A 23,240-nucleotide genomic window follows, 5' to 3' on the forward strand; every position below is an offset into this window, starting at 1 on the left:
TCTCGATTGAAAAAAAGTGCCTCTTTTGCAGTCTTGATACCATGTACATGTACACCAATTAGTATTTGTCTAAAAGATTTTTTCATAATCTATTCAAAATTATTTGAAAGTACATACTTCAATCCTTAAACAGAATAAATAGAAGAAAATTTGATCAAAAATAAAAAGAGTCTGAGTTCGGATAATCAATTTGTTGCCTTAAAGCTTTGAGTATTTGTATGATGCTAAAGTCTTAACCTTTGCAGCGTTTATGTTATCATACAAATTATCTTAAAAAAAAGGAGTTAACAATAATTTTTTAAGCCGAATCAAAATCATCGATCTATAGTTTAAAAAACTAAAAAATTCGGTGCTTTTTTTGTGTTAACATTTCAAATCATATTTTTTTAGTGAATGTGGTTTTGGCTCTTAGAATTTGTTTATTAGCAATGATTAAAAAACCAAAAAAAACGTCGTCACATGGAAACTTTTGAAAAACGTAAGTAGTAAGTAGAAGTCTTTCCACTTACAATTCATGATAGTGTCAAGTCTAGTTAACATCTCAAGTTCATTTTTGTGTAACGAATTCAAAGCTTATACCATTTCAATACTTCAATCGCAAGTTAAAATGACTTCCAAGGTAAAAATGTCTCCTTTAATTAAGCACAATAAGCATATCCTTCTATTTTTTGTCTCTTAAAGAAATGTGTGCATGCATCAATTGAAATAAGAACTATAAAATAAATGTGGAATAATAAATAATACGATTACTATTGACAGTTTCTTATGCTCAAGAAAAATAATTTTTTCTATTAAAACGAAGACAGTCCATATTAACATTTAATTTTAAGTTTTCTCAAAGTGCAAAAAAAAATATAACAAAACTTAAGGAAAATCTAAAAATCAATAACAGACATAAGAAGGTTACCAAAAGCAAAAACGCGTTTTTCTTCTATAATTTCATAGTATATATGTATTGTACCTATATTGCACTTAAGTTCCGCCTTGCGTCTTACAAATTATTCAAGGCGAAGACTATTAAAGCTTATACCTCATAGAAGACAACAAAAAACAAAAACTTCGAGACTAAATGATTGTTGTCGCGCACAACAATGACAAGTGAAACCATATTGATTGCACTTTTGTTTCAATTTCTGAAAGAAATGCAATTGACCCAGGCTACACGTTTCCGCAGTTTTTATTGTTTTGAATAAGGTTTTCTTTATTTTGATGTAATCCATTTTAATTTTTGCAAAACTCTAATAAAAAAAAGTATTGTTTCAAAGAAAAAGAACAAGTTTAAAATTAATAAATGGTATAAAATTATCTTGAACTCTCATATAGGTTTACTTTCAGTTTTCTAAACTTTATCAAAGTTGACATTATCATTGAAGTTTTAAAGATGGGAAATGGTTTTAGAATGAAGTGGAGGTGTCCGAGTTCTTCCCAAAGAAAGCATCTTACCACTGAAACTTACATTCGTCCTAAGTTCTGCTAGACAGTGACACCAGAATAATCAGTTGGGATAGCGTTCATTGTCCCAGAAGCAAACTAGCGAATAATAGGTCTACCTGAGCCTTATCCATCGTACACTTAGAACAAATGCAGTTCATAAATCACGCATACTTTTGCTTTCAAAAATCTGAGAACAAAATTTGTTTGATTCGATTTTTCAAGAATTATCTACGATACAATTCAAAAAGGATCAGAAGAATGGAAAGCGAATTGTGTTTATATTTCATTTTCCAAGTCTGTCAATCCTCCTAACCAGAAATCCCAGAAATATAAACTGGCCAATTACATTGTTTACACGTATAAATGACATTTCTAAGTGTCATAGTGAAATATCACATTAGGCTATGTTAGCATTGGTCTCTTTAGTAGCTTTTCATTATATCTTGTTCTTGCTTATAACAACAAAAATGAATGTCTCTTTGAGAGTAAGATGAGAACGAGATGGAATAGGAAACGTCAAAATAAGTAACCCCAAATGATACCAATGTGAGCAAACCTTAAAAAGCTATTTTGATAGCTTAATTAATTGTCTTCATTTAAGTATACTCAAATAGAATTAAAAATGTACTTATAAATACTTCGTGTCTAACGAACCATAAATAATATTTTTTAAGATATTGGATATAATTATTTTTTTTTTAAAAGGTCTAAAACCCAATTTTTCATAAGCTTCTATGTAGGCAGGCACACAAAACCTTCATTCTATTCGTGTGATAAGAACACAAAAGCACACCCATTCATTGTTTAAGATATTCTTTAAAAATAAATAAGAAAATGCCTCCATGTCATACAACCCCAACCTTCTAAATTAAAACCCAAGCAAGGTTTTTTTTTCTTCTTTTAGAATAAAACAGAAATAATAATATTTCTTTCAAAATTCAAGACCAATGTTCAAGGGCATAAGTCTAGTGGAATCATGCAATAAACTGACCTAGTACACAATTTCATGGTTTTGGCAAATTGATTTTATTTTTCATAGTTACGTTTTATTTTGAATGTTCATTTTAACTGACCATAAAAATATGGATATTGACCTTACACTACATAATTTAACATAACTTCAAGTGAAAGACTTAAAATATTGTATATGTAAACATAAGCAAGCTTATTAATTAGATTTTTTAAGGAACAACAGGTATTGGTCAGTTGGTTACAGTGTCAATTATTTAACCTCCTCCTTAGTCTATGTTAAGACAGTTTTTGAAACCGAAAACATTTGTGAAAAGCTTTTTTGATGATATTTCTACTTTCCTTATTTTGTCGAAATCTTATTCATGTAGAAATCAATTGACAGTTTTGGAGTAATAGTGAAGGTGGTAAAAGATTTTGAAAATTCGCAAGGAAACAAAGACAATTTTCGAACAACCGTGTAAATAGTTAGTTTAGTTTGGGTAATACTTTTACTTATTCTCATTGAAAAACATTGCGATTTCTTATATTTCAAAATAAATGTGATATTCCTGAATGAAATTTGTAAACAAAAATTAATAAATTGGAAAATAATCAGATATTTTAATGAATAGTACGTAACTTATTTCATGACTGTGACTCATCGTGCTGTCATTATTTTGCAAAGAATACAAATAAATTCATAATCACTGAAGCGTTGAATGATTGAATCAGAATCACCAAATTTGTTTCTAATAATCAACAGTCAAAATAATATTCATAGCTTAATTTATATTCATGTAGCATATACATTCATCCATAATAAAATTAAAAAAAAAATTCAAGATACGAGTACCTTTGTTTTTTATGTTCATGATTATTTCGTTGATTTTCGTGACTTAATTTAATATAAATTAAAACCGCTTAGCGCCGAAAAAATCAATAAATAAATTAAAACAAACAAATTTAGTTATTTATAGAACATTTTTTGATTTTGTCGATATGCACATTGATTTCATTAAAATAGCAGATTGTCTATTTTGATTGCAATCACGAAATTCACTTTGGATTAGATTCTAGAAAAATCGTAGCTTTCGCTATTTCTGTCAATTTAATGTTAATAATAACTCAATTAAATAAAAATGTTACTATAGCTATTTGTCTACAATTGGTTGAGGTCTTTACCTACCTGCATATGTAGGTGCGCCACCTGAGACGCGGTCTTCCTCTACCCTCGTCCCTCGGGATTAGATTGGAAGACCTTCCGGGGTGAAGCGTTGATGTCCATTCGCTCTACATGACCAAGCCATCTAAGCCGATGGATTTTAATTCTGTTAACTAAGTCAGTGTCGCTGTACAGCCCGTACAGTTTGTCGTTATATATTCTCCTCCATTCTCCATCTATGCGTACGGGACCAAAAATCAACCGAAGTATTTTTGTCTCGAAGCATCCTAAGACGCTCTAATCTTTCTTTGACACGGTTCAGGCCTCAGCGCCATGAATAAGAACCGAGATGACAAGTGTGTTATAGATGGTGATTTAAGATGCTCGAGAGATGACTTTACTACTGAATTGCACTCTAAGTCCAAAGAAGCAGCGATTTGCAAGAGTTATTCTTCGTTTAATTTCAGCGCTGGTGGCGTTGTCTGTGTTAATAGCGGTGCCTAGGTAGACTTAGTCCTTAACTACCTCAAAGTTATAGCTGTCCATGGTGACGTTTTGTCCTAGACGTCGTTGTTAAATCTCCTTTTTTGATGACAGCATATACTTGGTCTTGCCCTCATTGACCACTAAACCCATCTTCTTCGCTTCCGTCACAATGCTCAAAAACGCTCCACTGACATCACGCTTTCATCTTCCAATTATTTCAATACCATCTTTGATCTTCCAATTATATGAATATCACCGTCGTATCCGAGTTTTTGGATGGACCTTTGGAAGATTGTGTTGACGGTTGAGTTTTGCACAATTTTTTCCAGAACGATGTTGAAGAAGTCACATGACAGTGCATCCCCTTGTCTAAAACCTTTTTCGACATCAAATGCATCGGTAAGATCTTTTCCGACCTTGATAGAGCAGCGTGCATTCTCCATCGTCAATCTGCACAAACGGAAGTTTGACAGGGATGACAAAACTAAAAATTGCTCTGTAGAGATCTTCCCCATATATACTGTCATACTGAGCTTTAAAATCGATAAAGAGATGGTGGGTATCGATTTGAAGCTCCTGTGTTTTTTTCAAGATCTGCCGTAATGTTAATATTTGGTCGATAGTGGACTTTCCTGTGCTAAAGCCGCAGTGATAAGGACCAATCAGGTTGTTCACGAATAGCTTTTGACGTTCACATTATACGGCAGAGAGGATCTTATACGCAATGTTAAGGAGACTAATGCCACTGTTGGCGCAGTTTAGAGGATCTCCTTTCTAATGTATCGGGCACTAATATGATTCGTTATATGTATAATGATTGTGCAATAAATCGAATACTATTTAATTTCAATTCATATACTTTATTAATTCAATAAGACAATTCAAATAAATTTAGATAGTTAATTAGGTTGAGTAAAAAAGAAAGAACTGGACACGTTGTCGGCTGGTAAAGAAGTGACCAAAAGTTGAGTCCGGAAATAATCGTCTTAAAAACGTCGCTGTCAAGTTCATGACACGTTTGCAGAAAACTGTCAAACTTAACAGCCGCTGTAAACTTAATGGCTGGATGACTATTAAGCTCAACAGGCACACTATGCTGAGATTCCACTCATCGGGCATGCTTTCTTCCGACCATATTTTGCAGATGAGTTGGTGCATGCTCCCTACCAAGTCATCGCCTGCTGCTTTAAATAGTTCGGCAGTGGCGCCATCAGCTCCAGCAGCTTTGTTTGACTTCAGTTAAGGTATAGCTATCTTCACTTCGTCAAAGTCGGGTAGGCGGAATTGTTGATATGCGTAGCCTAGGTTGAGTGGTTTTATCTTCCTTACAGCTGAATTTTTTTCGTTAGCGCCGTTATATAATTTGGAGAAGTGGTCTTTCCATATTCTCAAAAAAGACTGCGGTTCTACTACGATGTTCCCCTGATCGTCTTTGCAGGCTTCGGTTCATGGTTGGTATCCTTGGGAGGTTTTTTTTTACCTTTTGGTGAAATTTACGAAACTCATTCCTGTTGTGACATTCCTCTCGATGACGCTCTTCTCATGCTCTCTTTTTTTCATTTAAGAAGCCGATGTTCCTCTCTTCTCTTCTACTCGTAGAGCTTGCGAGCAGCTCTGGCTCTGGACTTTAAGACTCCTTAAGAGGTTATTAGAGACTCGATCCGAAAAGGGCATGGCAGTCTCTCTCACTGCCCATATGTCTTGCCCAAAAGCTCGAAGAATATGTCTTTTATGTCTTCAACTTTCTCCTCTGTTGGGGCTTGAACACATATTAGGCTTATGTTGGCGAATTTAGCCTTGATGCGGATTGTCGTGATGCGCTCGCTCACACTGTTGAAACTCAAGACTTTTTGCCTGAGTCTAGTTCCAACAACAAATCCACACCCAAATAGACGCCGCTACCTTTGTTCTCTGTAGCAGTCGCCGTAGTATACATGAAAGTCTTTTGGTTTGCGTTTGCCCGGTCCATCCCAACGTACTTCTTAAATAGCGGTAATATCTGCCTTGCAGCAGTTTAATTGTTCGTATGCACTTGCTCTGTTAAGACACCAAAAATTCCAGTACAGATCCAAAGTTCGTTGTCCTTAATTCGTTTGCGAAGGTTGTCAACAGTGAATCCTTCCGTATCCGAGGCTTGTAATATTTGTACATGGCCAGGAAGTCACCCGACGGCGCAACCCCTAATCTGGAGAGCCAGATCCAATTCGGAAAATTCAGTTGGATGAGTTTAAAAATTAGACCAAAGTGCTAAAGCGAATCGAACGCTTTTTCAAGGTGAACATTCAAGCACACAGTACAGATTTCATTCCTAAAATTGTAAACTACTTTTTCTTCGAAATGAAGCAATGCATGTTCAGTGGAGTTGCCTTTTTTAAAACCAAATTGGTTTCTTGGAATGATGTTTTCATGTTCACTAACGTATTTAAGAGATTAGCCAGCACCCGTTCAAAAAGCTTAACGATGTTTGAAAGAAGCGAGATCGGTCGAAAGCTGTCAATCTCTCAACTTGATATTGGTAAGAACTTTGCCTGTTTCCATGATGTCAGAAAGTAACCATTATTAATAAACTGGTTAAAAACAATTGATAACACAGTGTCCAGAGAAAACGGACATTTTTTTAAAATAAAATTTGAAATGTTATAATTGACTGAGGACTTTTTGCTATTAAGCGATGATCTATAGACATTGACAATGTTTGGAGAAGTGAACGGTGTTCCTAAAGAAAACGCAATGTTATTTTATCAAAATGTTGTCAAAGTCTCAGAATTGGTTTCTCTAAACAAATTTACAGTGGAGATTACTTCATTTTCAAAATTAGGGTGATCTGTTGCTATTTCGGAATAATTAGTGGAGTAAAAATCCTTAAATGCACTAAACTTCGACTGTGAATAAAAGATTCGAATAGGGAATATATCCCGAAAATTTTGCGATCTGTGACTATATCAATTTCTTTAAAAGCATAAAGTGAAGACGTAATATTACTCAATCTGGAGTTAAGGGAATTATTAAAAACGAGGTTTACATTTTCCTTAATAATTTTACTTATGCACTGAGTTTTTGACTGGAGTTCACAATATTCAGTATTCATTCTATTGAGATAACGATGGTAAAGTCTTTTGCGTTGTCTAAGCCATAATTTACGTGGATCAATAAGTTTCCTTGTAAGTTCTGAAATACATTTAAATTAAACACTTGACATAATTGTTGCATTTAGATTGTCGTTTGGCAGAATGAGAGAAGACAGTGAGTCGTGAAGACTAATTTGGAACACCATCCAGTTAGTCTTTTTGAAGCTTCTGTACGTGAGTAACGGCATCATAATTGAATTAGAATCATCAAGGTTAACTTGGAAAGAAACTGCGAAATGGTCAGAGATCGTTGCAAAGGTCTTATAGAATCCGGATATTAACGTTCTATTAGGTGAACGAGCAGGATTCACAGTTGACGATGTAATAAAAAAATCTAAATAAGAGTTAGATCTAGGATAAGTTGGTTTGTATGATGATATAATGTCAAGGTTTAAGTATGGCCCGTTGTTAAAACAATTCTTTAAAATATTTCTATTACTATTGTGGATCTCCCAAACTTTAATGACGAGCATTAAAATCTCCACCAAATAAAGGCACGTCGTATGTATTCATCATTGCGTAAAGATTATCATGACTATGTAAAGAGATGTTAAATAGAGTGCATCTTTATTTCGTATAAACATATCTAATCTGAGATAATTAATTCAATTCAATTCTTAAACGAAATTAATATTCTATTAGAAAAATAAGTGTACAAAATAGTTTTAAAATTAGCTATCAGAATATTTTTGGACTTTGGACTTATTGGTCCATAAAACAAGTTCGTCTTTCAAAACATTTTTCTAGAATTGTTAAGTACCCAGTTTAAGGTTAAAAAATGTCAACATGTCGCTTGTATATATATTCATTACAGTTGTTTAAGTTTATAATAAAAATTAATGTTTTTTATTGGTACAAATATTCAAAATATTTTTTTACATTTATAAGTTCAGGTTTTACTTTTCAACAACTGATTTTTGATGCACGTTTTTGTTATTATTTTATTTTTATTTCGTTTCTTTTTTACTAACAAGTTCAAGCTAATTTTTTCTATAAATAAAACACATTGCTGATAAGGGGGTGAGAAATACATCGATAGTATTTGAATAATAAATTAGGTTTATATATTTTAATCGTGTTTCTTCTGAAGAAGTCGTAAAAAGATAACAATTAACAGTAGAAGCAACTATTTACTGTCACATGCTTGATCTTGGCTAAGATTTGAACAAAAAAACAACAAATTTTGTGTATTAAATTAAAAATGTTGACAAAAATATTTATTTATATGAACTTCACCGATTTTATTGGGGTGCAAATATTTAATGCGACAAGAATATTTCGAAAATCCGTTGAATTACACGTCTAAAGCCCAAATTGAAAAATTACCATTGTTTCGTTGGTTTTGTGGAAACTTGGGGCAATATTCTTGAAAATAAAGTCATTTACATAAATATTTTAAAATGCTGGCTATATAAAACAATTAATCAAAACTGGGTAGAGTAATTTATTCATCGTACTCGAAACAGTTGCACCAATCTTAATTTCGAATAAGTAAGATCCAAACTCATTGACACCAAAAAATTGAATTAAAAAGTGGCACGTTAAGCCATTTCGATTCTGAAATGCGACAATTTTTCTTATTAACTGGATGTAAATAAAGGCTTTATTATATAATTCTTCGATGAAAAACAGGATTGATACTATTCAAGAATCCAATTAGTGAAGAATTAATGTTGCTCGTACTGTCGGTTGAATTGAAAAACTTGGGGTGTCGTCAATACCACGTACTACTATCTTAGTTGTCCTTGAATGAAGCACATGGTTTCAGGCATCTATAGATGCTCATCTGTCTTAAATTATCAAATTTTTCCACCAGTCACAAAGTTTCCGGATCAGAAGGTACTTTAATACTTTCAAGTGTTTTGTTCTTGAAATTGCGAAAGCGAAATGTTTACCATTTTTTTTAAAGTGAATTTTGACTATTACAATTCCTAATTGAAGCATGATTTTTTACTTTATTTTAGTATTAGAGTAGTTTTAACATGATACACGTCAAAAGATAACAGCTTTAAAACGAAATATTAATATATGTACATATTTATTCAATTCCTTTAGAAAATTATTGTATTTACATTTATTGACGTTTCAAGGTCCCTAGAATCTTAAACAAAGATTTTTAGAGAGATGACTGAACGTCTGTACGTTTGGGAAGCTTTTATTCATACCTCAAAAACCAGTCTAGATGTCGACTTCAACTTCAACAGATAATAACATAGACAAAGGCAAACGGACTTCAAAACAAATCGAGTTAGTGGTTTCTTACTAAAACAATTTTAAAAAAATGTGAATATTTTAGATGACCCCAAATGTCTCACTAACCAATAACGCTGCGCTGGTGACTTCAATCAAATTTTATATTATATAAAGTGACTTAATACCAATATAATTTTGCAAAAAATATAAACTAACTAAACTATAACTTTCTTTTTTTATAAATGAAACAATTTTAAAAAATATTTGTAACCTCAAATATTGATTCAATCTCCAAAATTATTTTATGGAACGAAGAATAACATGTTTGGCATCGGATAAAATTCTGAAAAAAATAGAATTGACCGACTTGTTTACGAAAAAAGATATTGACTTCAAGCTAATTTGTTCAAAATTGGCTTTCCACTAAAAATCTCTTTAACAAAAAACAGATTTTGAAATCAAAAATATTTTTCAATATGAAAAATATTATTGATAACTTTTAGTTATTGGTTTAGACACCGTCAAGAGATTTAATAGCAGCCTGACTTTCCTGAATATTAGGTTTCCTATATTCCAATATCAAACCAAAATTATTGGCTTCATTGGTAAAAATTAGTGGTACACCTTTTATTGAAGGAGGTACAATTACTGGAATCTTGTATTTCCGTGTAAAAAGGGGGAGGTCTGTTTTTTGAGGATTAATACTAAGTCCGTAGTGATCAGCCCATCTAGTGAGCATATTGAGTGCGTTTTGGAAGAGGTCTCTCAGTGTATTAGGATGTTCTCCTGGGACGGCTATAGCAACATCATCGGCATATGCAACCACTCTGCATCCTTCCCTCTCAAGGGATATAAGACAGACCTTTTCGTACAAAAATCCACAAAAATCCTGCTTTTTAGCATAAGATTAATCAGCTCACGGAGTGAGTATTCAACGTTCAGGGTCTTCATAGCAGAAGTGATAGCGGATGTGTCAACGTTGCAAGACTGTTTCTACCGATTTCCCTTTGCAGTAAGCATGCTGAGACATCGATAGTCTCTTATCAATGCTATTAAGTACATGGATATCAATCAATCGTTCCAAAGTTTTGAGAATGAATGATGTTAGGCTAATAGGTCTTAGAACTTTAGGAATGAAAACTACCTTTACTTCTCTCCCATCGCTGAGGTATATAGACCAGATCTAGATAGCTTTAAAAGATCATCTCAATGATGGAAAATGTTATACCGATGGTATACAGAGACATCACAGGAAATTGTAGAGCCGATGAACTCGCTAAAAATGCAACTGTCATGTCTATTTCACCTGAAAAGGAGGGGATAGGTATACCGATAGCTACATGTAAGCTTATGCTAAAAGAAACAGCTCTTTCGATAACAAACTCCACGTGGCACAATTTACCGACTTGCGCAGAGACAAAACTCATATGGCCTTCACTGCACCTAAAGCGCTCTAAAGACTTGTTATTTCAAAGCATACTTCATATTAGTTCCCTAATAGGTGTCCTTACTGGACACTGTCTTATTGGCTGACAAACTATACGACTTGGTGTATCCTCAAATGACTTCTGAAGGAGCTGTATGGACGAGGAAGAAGAGGAAAAAATCTCTTACCTTCTCTGCACTTGCCCTGCTTTTTCACTAAGATGCAAACTTCATCTACTCTTTTGATTATCCCAGTGAACTAGCTAAAAAGGATATCAAATATCTTCTTCGCTTTATAAAATGCTAAAAATGGTTCGACTAATTAATTAATTAATTGGGTGGCTCAACAGTCCGTTGTGAACCAGGGCCTAGTGACTTACAACTCTCAACCATTCCTGTGTCTGAGTACTGTTGTCAGGAATGGAAGGGACCTACAATTTTAGGCCTAATTGTGTGGATTCTGAATCCGCAGCCACTTTAACCTAACATAACCTTTAGCTATTTCTTTATAAAAATTCTTAAATATAAATATTTAAAAATATATATGAAATGAGGCATTAACATCAAAGCCATAATTTTAGCGAACTATTTAAAAATATACCTGCTTAGTTTTTTTTTTCGAGATTTCAAGTGTCAACACAATGGAATTATTTTATATAAAATAAAAATCTACGTTGGATTTCAGAAAGATTCAATTTTTGAGTTATGGCAAAACTAAACAAAAAAATTGACAAACTTCGTTTGTACTTAAAATGTAATCTGTCAAATTCGTTTGCACAAAACTATTGGTGGCAAATTCAAGTTTTGGAAATAATTTGAAGAAATGAACAACAAATTACTAATCTTTTTAAAAAAAATATTAGAAATCCTATTTTCGTTAAGTTAATTTTCAAGTAAAACTTTATGGTTTATACTACGACTATCATTTTGAAATTATCTTCATCATTATTGGCCTGGTCTGGTTAAACAATTCTTTCCATCTATACCGATCGCGAGCCGAAGCTATACAGTTGCGCACCTTAAGGCTTCGGGCTCGCTGGTGTATGCATGGTTTGCCAAGCTGTCGCCTACCATTGAATGTGCTACAAAGAATTTCCGAACTGATTCATCTTCAGTTAGCTAGCAGTCCATCATTCGAGCTAGTAGTCCATCCCACCAGAGTCTACTCAGCTTCATTGTTGCCACGATATCCACGTAGGTAGCATACAGTCCATGATTATAACATCTCCAGAATGGTTCTTTCTCTCATAAGGGGCCAACTTCCTCTAGGTCGGAGTGCCCTTTACTAAGCACCCAGGACTCAAAACCATATGCAAGTACTGGCAATACCACTCGAATGTGGAATGCCTTACCACACTCTGTCTTTCCCAGTCATTGCAATGTTCAATGTGGTCTGACCCCTCCTGGGAGTGTGCGCTAATTATCGTCTTCTACAAAAGCAGCTTAGAAGTTATGGTAAGGTATATGGATTTATAAGGCTTTGAAAGACTTAAGTAAGCTCTGTTAGCTTTGAGCAGCCAACCACGTATTTCTTCTTGTTTTTGTTACTGACTACTACTATTGACCCACGGTACTCGAAGGATTGTACTATTTTAAATTCAAGATACTTTTTCTCGTAGTTGACTCCTCTAGAATTAGCGCCAACTCCTGCTCGATCTGGGTTAAACAATCGTGTACAGCCTTTTCGGTTCTCCCGATGATTCCAATGTTGTCTGCGTAAGCCAGCATTTTGCTGGATCTGTTGACGATGGCTCCTCTTTTTGATTCGTTCTTCCAACACCAGGATGAGGAGGAGGCAGGCCAAATTATCAACTTGTCGGGGTCCAATATAAATTTTGATTGGTATAAATACCAACCTGGCTATTTTAACTTATCATTTTATATTTGTCATGGTCGTGTTAATTTATTTGGGATGCCAAACTCTCATAGGTATAGTTGCACAATGGATATGCTATAATAGGCGGCCTTAAAGTCTACAAAGAAATGTTAAGTTGGAATGTTTGATTCTAGACATTTTTCCATGCCCTGCTTAAGGGTGAAAATAAGATCAGTTGTTGATTTCCTTGGGATGAGGCCAAATTGAAATGCCAAGTTTAAATTGAAGTTATCTGCCAATTATATGAACACACAATTTTAGTATAAACATATCCTATAAGTGGTGTAAAATTCCAAATTTTATACTCTTGTCAAAACCAATTTGTCCTTAAGTATCTAAGTTTTAAAATAAGTCAATAATAGACATTGCTTTGCTCATAGTGGTAGTATTAAAATTCATTACAAACTTTATCTACTCTTTAATAACAAATAACAGTCTAAAAGCAAAATTGCCCTGTATATTTGATGTCAATTAACCTTTCCTCAGGAATTAGTTGTTAGGCAGTACGCAAGGTATACTTAAAATGTCATCTTCTTTATTATTTTTATATCAACTCAAGTTTTATAATTTGTTTTAATACCTAGAGACTCTGGACTGAACTCTCTTTATGAAAAAATATAAAATCGATATTTTCGCCCACTTCCTATCATCTGTCGAAGAAATGTTTAAACAAACATGAACATTACCTTAGGTATAAAAGTACATAGTTCAGTAAATGCCTACATATGTTAGTCCATATATATAGATGAGATATGTACTATATCAATATGTACATGAAAATGAAAAGCCATTATTTATGACCTTCAAATCGATTATATGTGTCACTGTCATCTCCTGTTTTAAAAATACATAAAAGAAACGTAAGAACGCCGTCACTCCTTTTTCCCGATCAATATTTATTAATAAATATAGATTCCATATAGACCGACCTCTCATATAACGTATAACCTACCTCAGCTACTCGTACTTCATCTCATTTTAATATTATTAATGGATCGACCGTGTCATAATAAAGTTATGCCTATATCCAACAATTAAATTGCTTCCAATTAAACTCTTACATCACCGCAATTTCAACGAGCGTTGCTGTCGTCGTCAGTGGGGTGCTGTGTCACCGTGTGGACGGACAAGAGTACTACAATTTCTAAATTTGCACAAAACAATTTGAACAAAAGAACTCAAGTTCAATGATGAAATATGAATGCACTCCTTTATTATAAATATAAAAATATCTATTATAAAAACGATAGCAGACGGGCAATTCATTTAATGTCATATAAAAGTCTATGAACACACCCAACCACATTGCTTAGTGTCACCATCACCGACGGACCGACGACCGACGTTACCATCCCCATTCTATTTCTCATTCTCATCCCTTTTTCCAACCCCAAACCCCATTATTGTGGATCATATAGAGAGAAAAAGCGACCGACAGGGTTTGGCCCTTTCTCCTGAGGAGGAAGAATTTTATTAATTTCATTAGTTCCGAACGAAACATAAAACTCTATAGGGATGCGCCCATAGCGTCTCATGGTGATGTCATCCTATGGCCAAACTATTCAAAAATGCATAAGCACACAACAGCCCCGCGGTGCTTATAGTTTTTAGTCGTTCCCAGAACCATAGTGCCCTGGCGTTGCGTTGTCATGGCAGCGACCATCACAGCAACTCAGAGGCATGCAACAATTCTCAGAAGAGAATGCACTATAGCAATCCTCTAGCTTCTAGAACTTGGTGTTTGGTATTTAGTGTTTGATATTTGGTGGCGATGATGATGATGTACTCTCCCAGTCCCTTAGATGAAATTAGCTAACCCATTAGAATTAGGTCTCTACACTACATCATCATCGTTGGTAGTCGTCTTTGTCGATGTCGTTGTCATCGTCGTCGTTCGGTTCTTTAACTCTGCGAGCTGATCATCGACGACGACGACTACAAGTTGAAAATTCTGCTCCAACGTTTGTTATTCACGTTTTAGCTAACACTTGTGTCGCTATCGCCTTCGCTGTCGCTATTGCTGCTCTCGTACCGTACCGCCAACGGATCGCTTCTCTATTACTATACCGGGGCTTGTTAGCTAGAAGTGTTGTATTTTTGTTTTTATTTTTATTTAGGCATCATTATGTCTTTGGCAGTGAATTATAATTATCGGCCTTTTGGATGAAGCTTTCAGTCTTTTTTTGTTGTTCAACGTGTCGTTGTTTTTAAAAATAAATCAAGTTGGGATCTATTTTGGGGTTGTTGGGTGTCCAATCGGATTGGCTTTGCTTTGGGCGGGTTACGCATCTTTTTTAAGAGTCTTCACGCCTCGCACGGAGCCGCACCGTTGCTGACAGAAAATGATGAAAGAATTGGCTGATTGTTTGGTGAGTGCGATGCTGAGGAGAGTAAATTATTTTTGTTTATTTATTTTGTTTGTTCCGGGGGCGGGGTGGAGGCCAATGGGTGTTATGTGAATTAATTTACTCGAGATATTTGGGGCAATTTTGTTACATTGAATTTTGTGATTAATTTGTATCTATGATTAAGTTCGTATCTTGAAAATACATCAACATTTAACATCACCAACCGAGTGGATGAGTAAGAATTCATCAATGAATTTTATAGAATATTTCCGGTTGCCTAGAGTTAAAAAACATACAAATATTTATATAAAAATGATGAATTGTCATGAATGTTTTTTTTTTACTATAACACAGGTAGCGTGATGCTAATGCGAGATTTTGATGATTATAGTTGTTAGCAAAAAAAGTTTATTTTGTTTATCTTTTAAGATTTGTATTGCAAGTTAATTGTTCTTAATGATTTTATTAAGCAAATGACATTTAAAAAACAATTTTGTTTAACCTTTTTCAAGAGAATCTATGAACTGAAAAGATCTAATATTCAGTTTATTATTTAAGTCAGTAGTAAAACGGAAAGTCAAATGTAAATTAAAATTATTATTATAACACAAAGTAACTTTTATAATTTTCTGTATTATAATAAAACCATTTCTCTTTACTCGTAAATAAGGAATTTTGGTTAGAATATTCTTAGTTAAAAATTAAATACAATTTTGAAATTGTTCAAGTCAATTAGAAAAATTGGTTCGATTTACTAAAATATAACACAATTTTAGTTTTTGATATTTGCAGAAACTCCAAAGCAAATCAACTTTCCATTTTCTAAACTCTTTGACATATTAAAATTTACTACTATTCACTTGAATTAAGTTGGTTTGTTCTTGACATTGGACTGCAAAAAAATAAATTAAAAGATCCTGCGACACACTCAAGTTCAATGTGAATAGCTTTGTTCTTCAAGCATTTGCACCAAAAACCATTTTTTTGTCAGTTTTGAGTTGTTTTAGTAGGTTTTCTTTTTTTTTGTAAAAAAAAGTTGTAAAACAGATTTTTCTAAAAAAATTAACTTTAATTTGCTTATAAAATACTTTTGATTTTAAAATCGGTTTGTTTTCTGAGATATTTTAGTCGGAAACCAATTGTTACCAATTTAATGTAATATTTTTTAAAGAATTTTATTTGTATAAGAAAAGCATAAATTGTATTTTTACCACGTGTTAAAAACAATGGAAATATTTTTTATTGTTGCCAAGATTTGGAGTAAAAAATACATTTTTAACAACTTTTGGTAGTATTTGATTTCGTCAGAAAAACAGTCACTTCAAATTTTTCTAAAAAACTTGCCACGGGAGAATGTCACCAAATACTTTATAAAAAAAGAGGCTGGGATGCGACACACTGATAACTTCCCTTCCCCTTCAGTCTGTCGATTTGTATTTCTTAAAAGCTTTGTAGGTTTTCATGTTTTGTTAAAAAAGTTATCAGTTAAATTATTGTAAACAAATTTAAAATAACCAACAATATTTTGCATATAAAGAAAAAGTTTAGTTTGAAAATCTAGTTTCGTTAAATAGATTTTTAGTCGAAAACAAATTTTTACCAAATTTAAGTAAAATTTCTTAAATTTTTACAAATTTTGTAAATAAAATTAATTTGAGAGCTATCAAGAACCGAAAATCAATTTTTACTAAATTTGCGTACTGTTTTTTGTAGATTTTAATTTTTATGAAAAAAAGACTGTTGGATTTTTATAAAGAAAATACTTAATATTGAAAACAATATTCTCTGTAAAATAAAAAGAGTTGGTAGATAATATTTTTAATTTTTGAAAGCTTTTTGATTTTGTATTGTTTTGTTTTTTTGTTAGGTTTTTATTTTTTGTAAAAAAAAACTACCAATTCGATTTTCCTCAAAATTTTACTGAGTGTTGACAACAATAATTTTCAAAAGATAAAAATAGTTTAAAGATAATATCTTAAAGTTCTAAAAAGATATTTGAGTCGAAAATCAAGTTTTACCAACTTTTATTTTTTTTTCTTTAGGTTTTTATTTTTTGTAACAAAACTGTCAATTTGATTTTGTTCAAAATTTTTTTGAATGTTGAAAACAATATTTCTTGTAAGCTAAACTTAGTTGGAAGCTATTATCTCAAAGTTTTGAAAAGATATTTGAGTCGAAAATCAATTTTTAACATTTTTTGTTAAATTTTCTTTCAAATTTTTATTTTTTGTAAAAAAAACTGTCAAATATATATTTCTCAAAATTTAACGTAATATTGACAACAATATTTTCTTAAAGATAAAAGTAGTTTAAAGCAAAATTTTGTAAAGATATTTCAGTCGAAAATCAAGTTTTACCAACTTTTATTAATTTTTTTGTTTAGGTTTTTATTTTTTGTAAGAAAACTGTCAATTCGATTTTTCTCAAAACCAGATGTTAACAACGTTATTCTTCGCTGCACAAAATTTTTTTGAAAATAAAATCATTTTGTATTCGAAAAATTTTCAAGGTGACACATTTTTTTCTTCAGTTTTTTTGACTTATAAATATAAGGTGTCCCGAAATTAACGCAAGATTTGAATTTGCCGCCATTTGTGCAGTGAAGTGTTGTCAACCCTGAAAAAAAGAAATTTGTCAGCTAACAGTATAGGGTTATTTAAAATGGAGCGTTACACGATAGAACAACGTGTCTTCATTATTAAAAAATATTTCAAAAATAGTGAAAGCTTGGCGGCTGCAGTTCGAAAATTTCATACAAAATATGGTCGGAATAGTGTTTTAACTTCGTCAACTGTGAAGAGATTAATTGAAAAATTCATGGAGACTGGATCCGTTGGAGACGCCAAACACACTGGTCGTCCAAAAACAAGCCGTTCAAATGTGAATGTCGAAGCAGTGCGTAAGAGTGTTGCTGACAATCCAGGAACCTCAATTCGACGTCGTGGACAAGAATTGCAAATTTCAAGAACCTCTTTACAGCGTATACTCATCAAAGATCTGTGTCTTCATGCTTACAAAATTCAATTAACACAACAATTGAAGCCTAATGACCATGGACAGAGAAGAGAGTTCCTTGAATGGATTATTGAACATCAACAAATGGACCCTGATTTTTCGAGCAAAATCATCCTAAGCGATGAAGCACATTTTCATCTTGATGGCTTTGTCAATCGCCAAAATTGCCGCATTTGGGGTTCGGAGAAAGCACATATGATTGTCGAAAAACAAATGCATCCACAACGCGTGACTGTATGGTGTGGATTTTGGGCTGGAGGCATAATTGGGCCATATTTTTTTTTTTAAAATGATGCTGGTCAAGCAGTGACTGTTACTGGTGCTCGATATCGCGACATGATTACACAGTTCTTTCTGCCAAAATTGGATGATATTGATGTGTCCAATATGTGGTTTCAACAAGACGGTGCCACATGTCATACAGCCCGTGAAACAATTCAATTACTGCATGAGACATTTTCAGGTCGTGTACTCTCTCGTTTCGGTGATCAAAATTGGCCTCCTAGATCGTGTGATTTAACACCATTAGACTTCTTTTTATGGGGTTATTTGAAATTACAAGTCTATATCAACAAGCCCACAACCACCCGTGCATTAAAGGAGGAGATTCAACGCTGCATCAACGAAATTCAGCCACATTTATGCAGAATGGTCATGGAAAATTTCAACAAAAGAGTGCGCATGTGCATGCAAAGCCGTGGAGGCCATTTGTCCGATGTGTTATTCCATACATAACCCTATACTATGTACTTTACGAGTCAATAAAAATATAACTATCAAAAGACTAAAAACGGCGTTTTCTATTTAATTCAAATCTTGCGTAAATTTTGGGACACCCTTTATATTTGTTTGGTACCACGTAACAATATATTATATACAATTTAATTCAAGTCTCTAGCGTTTTAGGTTAGTAAGATATTTAGGGTTAACTAGAATGTTCCCCTTTTTTTTAAAACAGCTTCTTGAGAATGAGAACCCTTTCTGCATCTTTCTGCGTTAGTATCTGTATAACAAAATGTATTTGAAGTCGATATCTCTTCTGATTCTTGAGCTATGGACATCGAAAAAAACGTTGCGAACGTACGGAGGTACACGAACGCACATACATGAGTCTAAAAATCTTTTATTTCGACTTTAGGGACCTTGAAACGTCGAGAAATGTCAAAATTTTCAATTTGACAAATCGGACCATTACAATAACAAGATTTTTGAATTTTACTAATGAATGAATTTGAAAAGTGAAAGTGTTTTAAGAATTCAAATACGACTTTGCAATTAATTCGTATGTCGAAAAGTTGCAAAGTAAATTTTAGATTGTGCTTATTTAGATCAAATATGCATTGAACAAAATTGATGAATCAATATACATATATCATGGTAAAGTCAACACACTCAGCTACATAAGGAAATCCTGCTTTAGACTTAGCCTCGCAATTTTGTAGCCAGCAAATAGGGTTAGAGGGGAATTAATCAATTTTAATATTCGGAAATCGATGAACTACTCTGCAAACGGTTGCTTTGCTTATTCCGTGTAAAGATCCAAAAACGCTGATATTGGGCCCTTTTCCTAGCTCAATGTAGTGTACACAAAAATTGTTGCAAGAGGCTTAAACTGTTCCCTATTTTTATTTATAATTTTAGAAAATACAAATTCAATGTTACTTTTCGTAAATATAAAACTTTCTTGGGTCGAAAAATTGTTAATTCTTAGTTTCACTACTCTTTGATCACTATACTTAACTTCTTTGTTTTCAAAATATTCTTCAAACGATTATTTTTGTTTATAAAGTATTTTACAACAGCTTTATAAAAGAAACTTTTTTTGCTATAAACTATCAAATTCTTTTGAAGGATTATTAAGATGTCGATGGATTTAAAAACTTAACAAAAACAGATATTTTTGAAATTCAGATGAATCAATGCGTTAACCCTAAAGTTCGAAATAAATGTTCTTTAGTAACTTCGTTTTTTTTTTTTTAATTTATTTCCCAATTTTTAATACCGTTCATATAATATTTTTTATTAGTTTCTAAAAACTTTTCCAAAGAAACTCTTATTTGCAAAAACAAATTTTTCTTTGCTTGCTGACAAGCTATTCACAATTCTAAATATAATTTGGAAAATATACTGTTTAGTGAGACCAAAGAAACAATTACTTTGCAAAATAACAACGCTTTTCACCACTTTATAAAAATAACTTTGCACTTTGAAAATTGGAGTATGGTGAAACGTATTTTGAAAAAAAGGTAAATTTTTTAATTCAATAATTTTCTCTTTGCAAAGTAAAAATGCATATTTTCAATGTGAAAAGTGTTTGGTGAAATAATGGTTAAACTTTTTTCGAAAATATTTCAATATTAAGTCACAACGTATTGTAAAAACTTAAATGCAGTACACACTGCGGTTCTTGAGATATGGCTAACGAAAAAAGGTGGGCCAAACGAAGGTATGCTCTAACATACGAACGTACGCACAGACATCTCTTTAAAAACCCTTTATTTAGATTCAAGGGACCTTGAAACTTAGAGTTATGTCAAAATTTAAGAAATTAATAAAATATTTTGAATTTAAAGGCTGACAAATCAATTTAAAAGAGTTTTTCATTAAAATAGGGTCAATTTTAATATAGAATAAATAAAGTTTAGTCGTTTAGTCGACTTTGCTTAAAAGCGTGCATTCGAAAGGTCCAATTTTCGATGATTTTGGTGCATAAATCCATTTTGGCCTAACAAGAAAAAGTCTAAATGGAAATTAATATCACACGATCCTGGTGGCCATTTCACGTTGTCTTTCGGTGTCACATAATTATGCCACGAAACCGCTCTCGCAGGATATTGAATTGTGTGGATTGGTATTGTCCCAAGTCCTAAAATGATTTTTTGACCAAAATTGGAATCATGTTTCAATTATATTTACAAGTGTAATTTTTTTTTTGCATAATAGATTTATAAAACTCTGTTTAAGAGCTAAGTGATACTTCTATCAAATTCAAAATAGACCTGCGGTGTATGTTTTTTAGTTTATGAAAAAAATTAAAATGACGTATTTTCTGTAGTTTGATATTTTTGGTAAGAAAAGTGTTAATTAATTTTTCTACAAATCATTCCAGAAATTATAAACTTAGTTTTTAAAAGTTTAATGTTTTTCTGAAGGTGATATTATTTGAAAACTTAATTTACTTAAATGTTAGGGAATGTTTTGGGAATTGTTTTTTTGGCATGTCGAATAAATGTCCACCTATGCGGCCAAAAAGAGCATCTTGTATATCAAAAGCAGTGTCCCCAAAAATAACTCCGACCCTTGGGTTGGTCCTTTTAAATAGAATTAAAAGATGAGCTTGAAGAAAATAAGGCTGACATTTACGTCACTCGAACACCATTTTTACACTTATATAATTCTTTTCTACAATTATTTTAATGGCTTGTGTTATAGTAAAAAATTCTTTGGCGTTAGGTTAAAAATTAAGTCAAAAATTGCTGTCTCTAGCGTTGCAAGCCAAATAGATTGACGTTTTCTCTCCCCTGTGGTTGCGGTCTTATTCTACTGCGCCTTCTCTCGGAATTGGATTCGTGACTTTACCTGCTAGATCGTTGAATACCTTTCGCTTTACATGACCCAGCCATCTTAATTGTTGGAATTTTATTCTTTGGACCAGGTCAGTGTTGTTGTACAGATAACGTCGTTGTTTGAATTTAAAGTGGTGCCTAGGTAGACAAAGCCCTTAACTACTTCAAAGTTATAGTTGTCCATGGTGAAGTTTTGTATAAGACATCTTCGTTCAAAATGCTTTTATGATGACAGCTTAAGAACTTATTTGATTTGGTGAAGCGGCTTTTTTGGTTTCTTTATTAACAACCTGAGTCTAGTAAAACCGCTTAACATCGTCTTAATTTAGTCTTTAAATAATAACACAGAGAAATTCATATCTGTTTCTATTTTGTTAGGTTCATTGAGTCTGTGTGACCAGTTTCTGACTGAGTCCGTTTTGCCTAACGTCAAAAAATATCAAATTGTATTATTTCACTTAATGTGGCTTTGGGCCCTACTTTAGCCGTACTCTCATGTTCATTGTCACCTCCTTTTAAACCATGTGGCATTGGCATAAACCAAGGTCTAAAAATCCAATGAGTACAGAATCATAATAAACAAAAATATTAAATAAAAATGAAAATTTGATTTTGGAAATGATATTATCCTATGACTTACTCATATTTTAATAGGAAACCTATTTAAAAACTATTTGTTAGACGTTTTCTAAAAACTGTAAGCCTAGTGCTTTTTTAAACTAATTTTGAAATCTTTTTGTTTTTGTGGATCTTCCTTTAATTTATAATTAATTAATATATTTATTTATATTTAAAACATGATTTATAAAACTCAATTTTATTTTTGAATAGGGGATGTCGCGGTGTGACGAAAGCGGAGTTGAAGCAGCATCAACAGAAACAACCGATTCACCATATGAAGATGACGATTGTCTCAAAGTACGAAAATACTGGTGTTTCCTTTTGTCCAGCATCTTCACATTTCTCGCTGGATTATTGGTTGTATTGTTATGGCGGGCGTGTGCGTTCATATGCTGCCGCAAGGAGCCCGAACTTGGACCAAACGATCCAAAACAGAAAGAACAAAAGGCATCCAGAAACAAACAAGAGTTCGAAGGAACTTTTATGACAGAAGCAAAAGACTGGGCTGGTGAACTTATATCCGGTCAAACAACAACTGGTCGAATTTTGGTGAGTTGTTTGTTTTGTTCTACAGAAATTTGAAATTTTTGAAATAGTGGAAAAATATAAAATTAGACATCAGAACTATATCGATTTTTCTTCTTATTTTTAAACTTATAAATTATGTTAACTATTGAATTTAAAAAGACTTAAATCATCTTTATATACAAATTCTTATTAACATCCAATAATTTTATGTTGGGTCACTGTGGCGTATGTGGAACATTTTTTTTTAAATTTTGTAATTGAAATATAATACAAAGGCTTAAAAACTGTAGCTAATAAAAATTGATTTGGAAAGTCCGACAAGCGAAGAATAAAACACACTATATCAACTTCAATGCCCAGTTTAAAAACGCAAGAAGAACAAACAAAAATAATTCGAAATACCTGAGTGTGAAATTAATACAAAAAGACAGTTAATTTATTATTTTGCACTCCTCAGTTACCAAGTTCTCTTTGTCCTAAGGATTTCATTGAATTCTAATTAAATGC

At 32.7% G+C, this 23,240-nt stretch overlaps 1 protein-coding gene across 35 annotated transcripts in view; it reads left to right on the forward strand.

Annotated features, from left to right (window-relative positions):
• LOC129954266 (calcium-activated potassium channel slowpoke) overlaps window positions 1-23,240 on the forward strand; it is a 241,096-nt gene that overhangs the window by 8,274 nt on the left and 209,582 nt on the right. For 13 of the 35 annotated variants that reach the window (XR_008782675.1, XR_008782677.1, XR_008782674.1 and 10 more), the window contains exons 1-2: window positions 14,626-15,024; window positions 22,416-22,754. Coding sequence is in view for 31 of the 35 variants with exons in the window: in XM_056068083.1 (XP_055924058.1) it covers window positions 14,998-15,024; window positions 22,416-22,754 (366 nt within the window). In the remaining 4 variants the exon portion in view is untranslated. Of the gene's footprint in view, window positions 1-14,624; window positions 15,025-22,415; window positions 22,755-23,240 lie in introns of those variants that run through there. The other 22 variants (XM_056068085.1, XM_056068096.1, XM_056068104.1 and 19 more) reach the window with 4 other exon arrangements.

Source organism: Eupeodes corollae, chromosome 1, assembly GCF_945859685.1.
Source record: "Eupeodes corollae chromosome 1, idEupCoro1.1, whole genome shotgun sequence".
In the NCBI taxonomy this organism is placed as follows: Eukaryota; Metazoa; Arthropoda; class Insecta; order Diptera; family Syrphidae; genus Eupeodes; species Eupeodes corollae.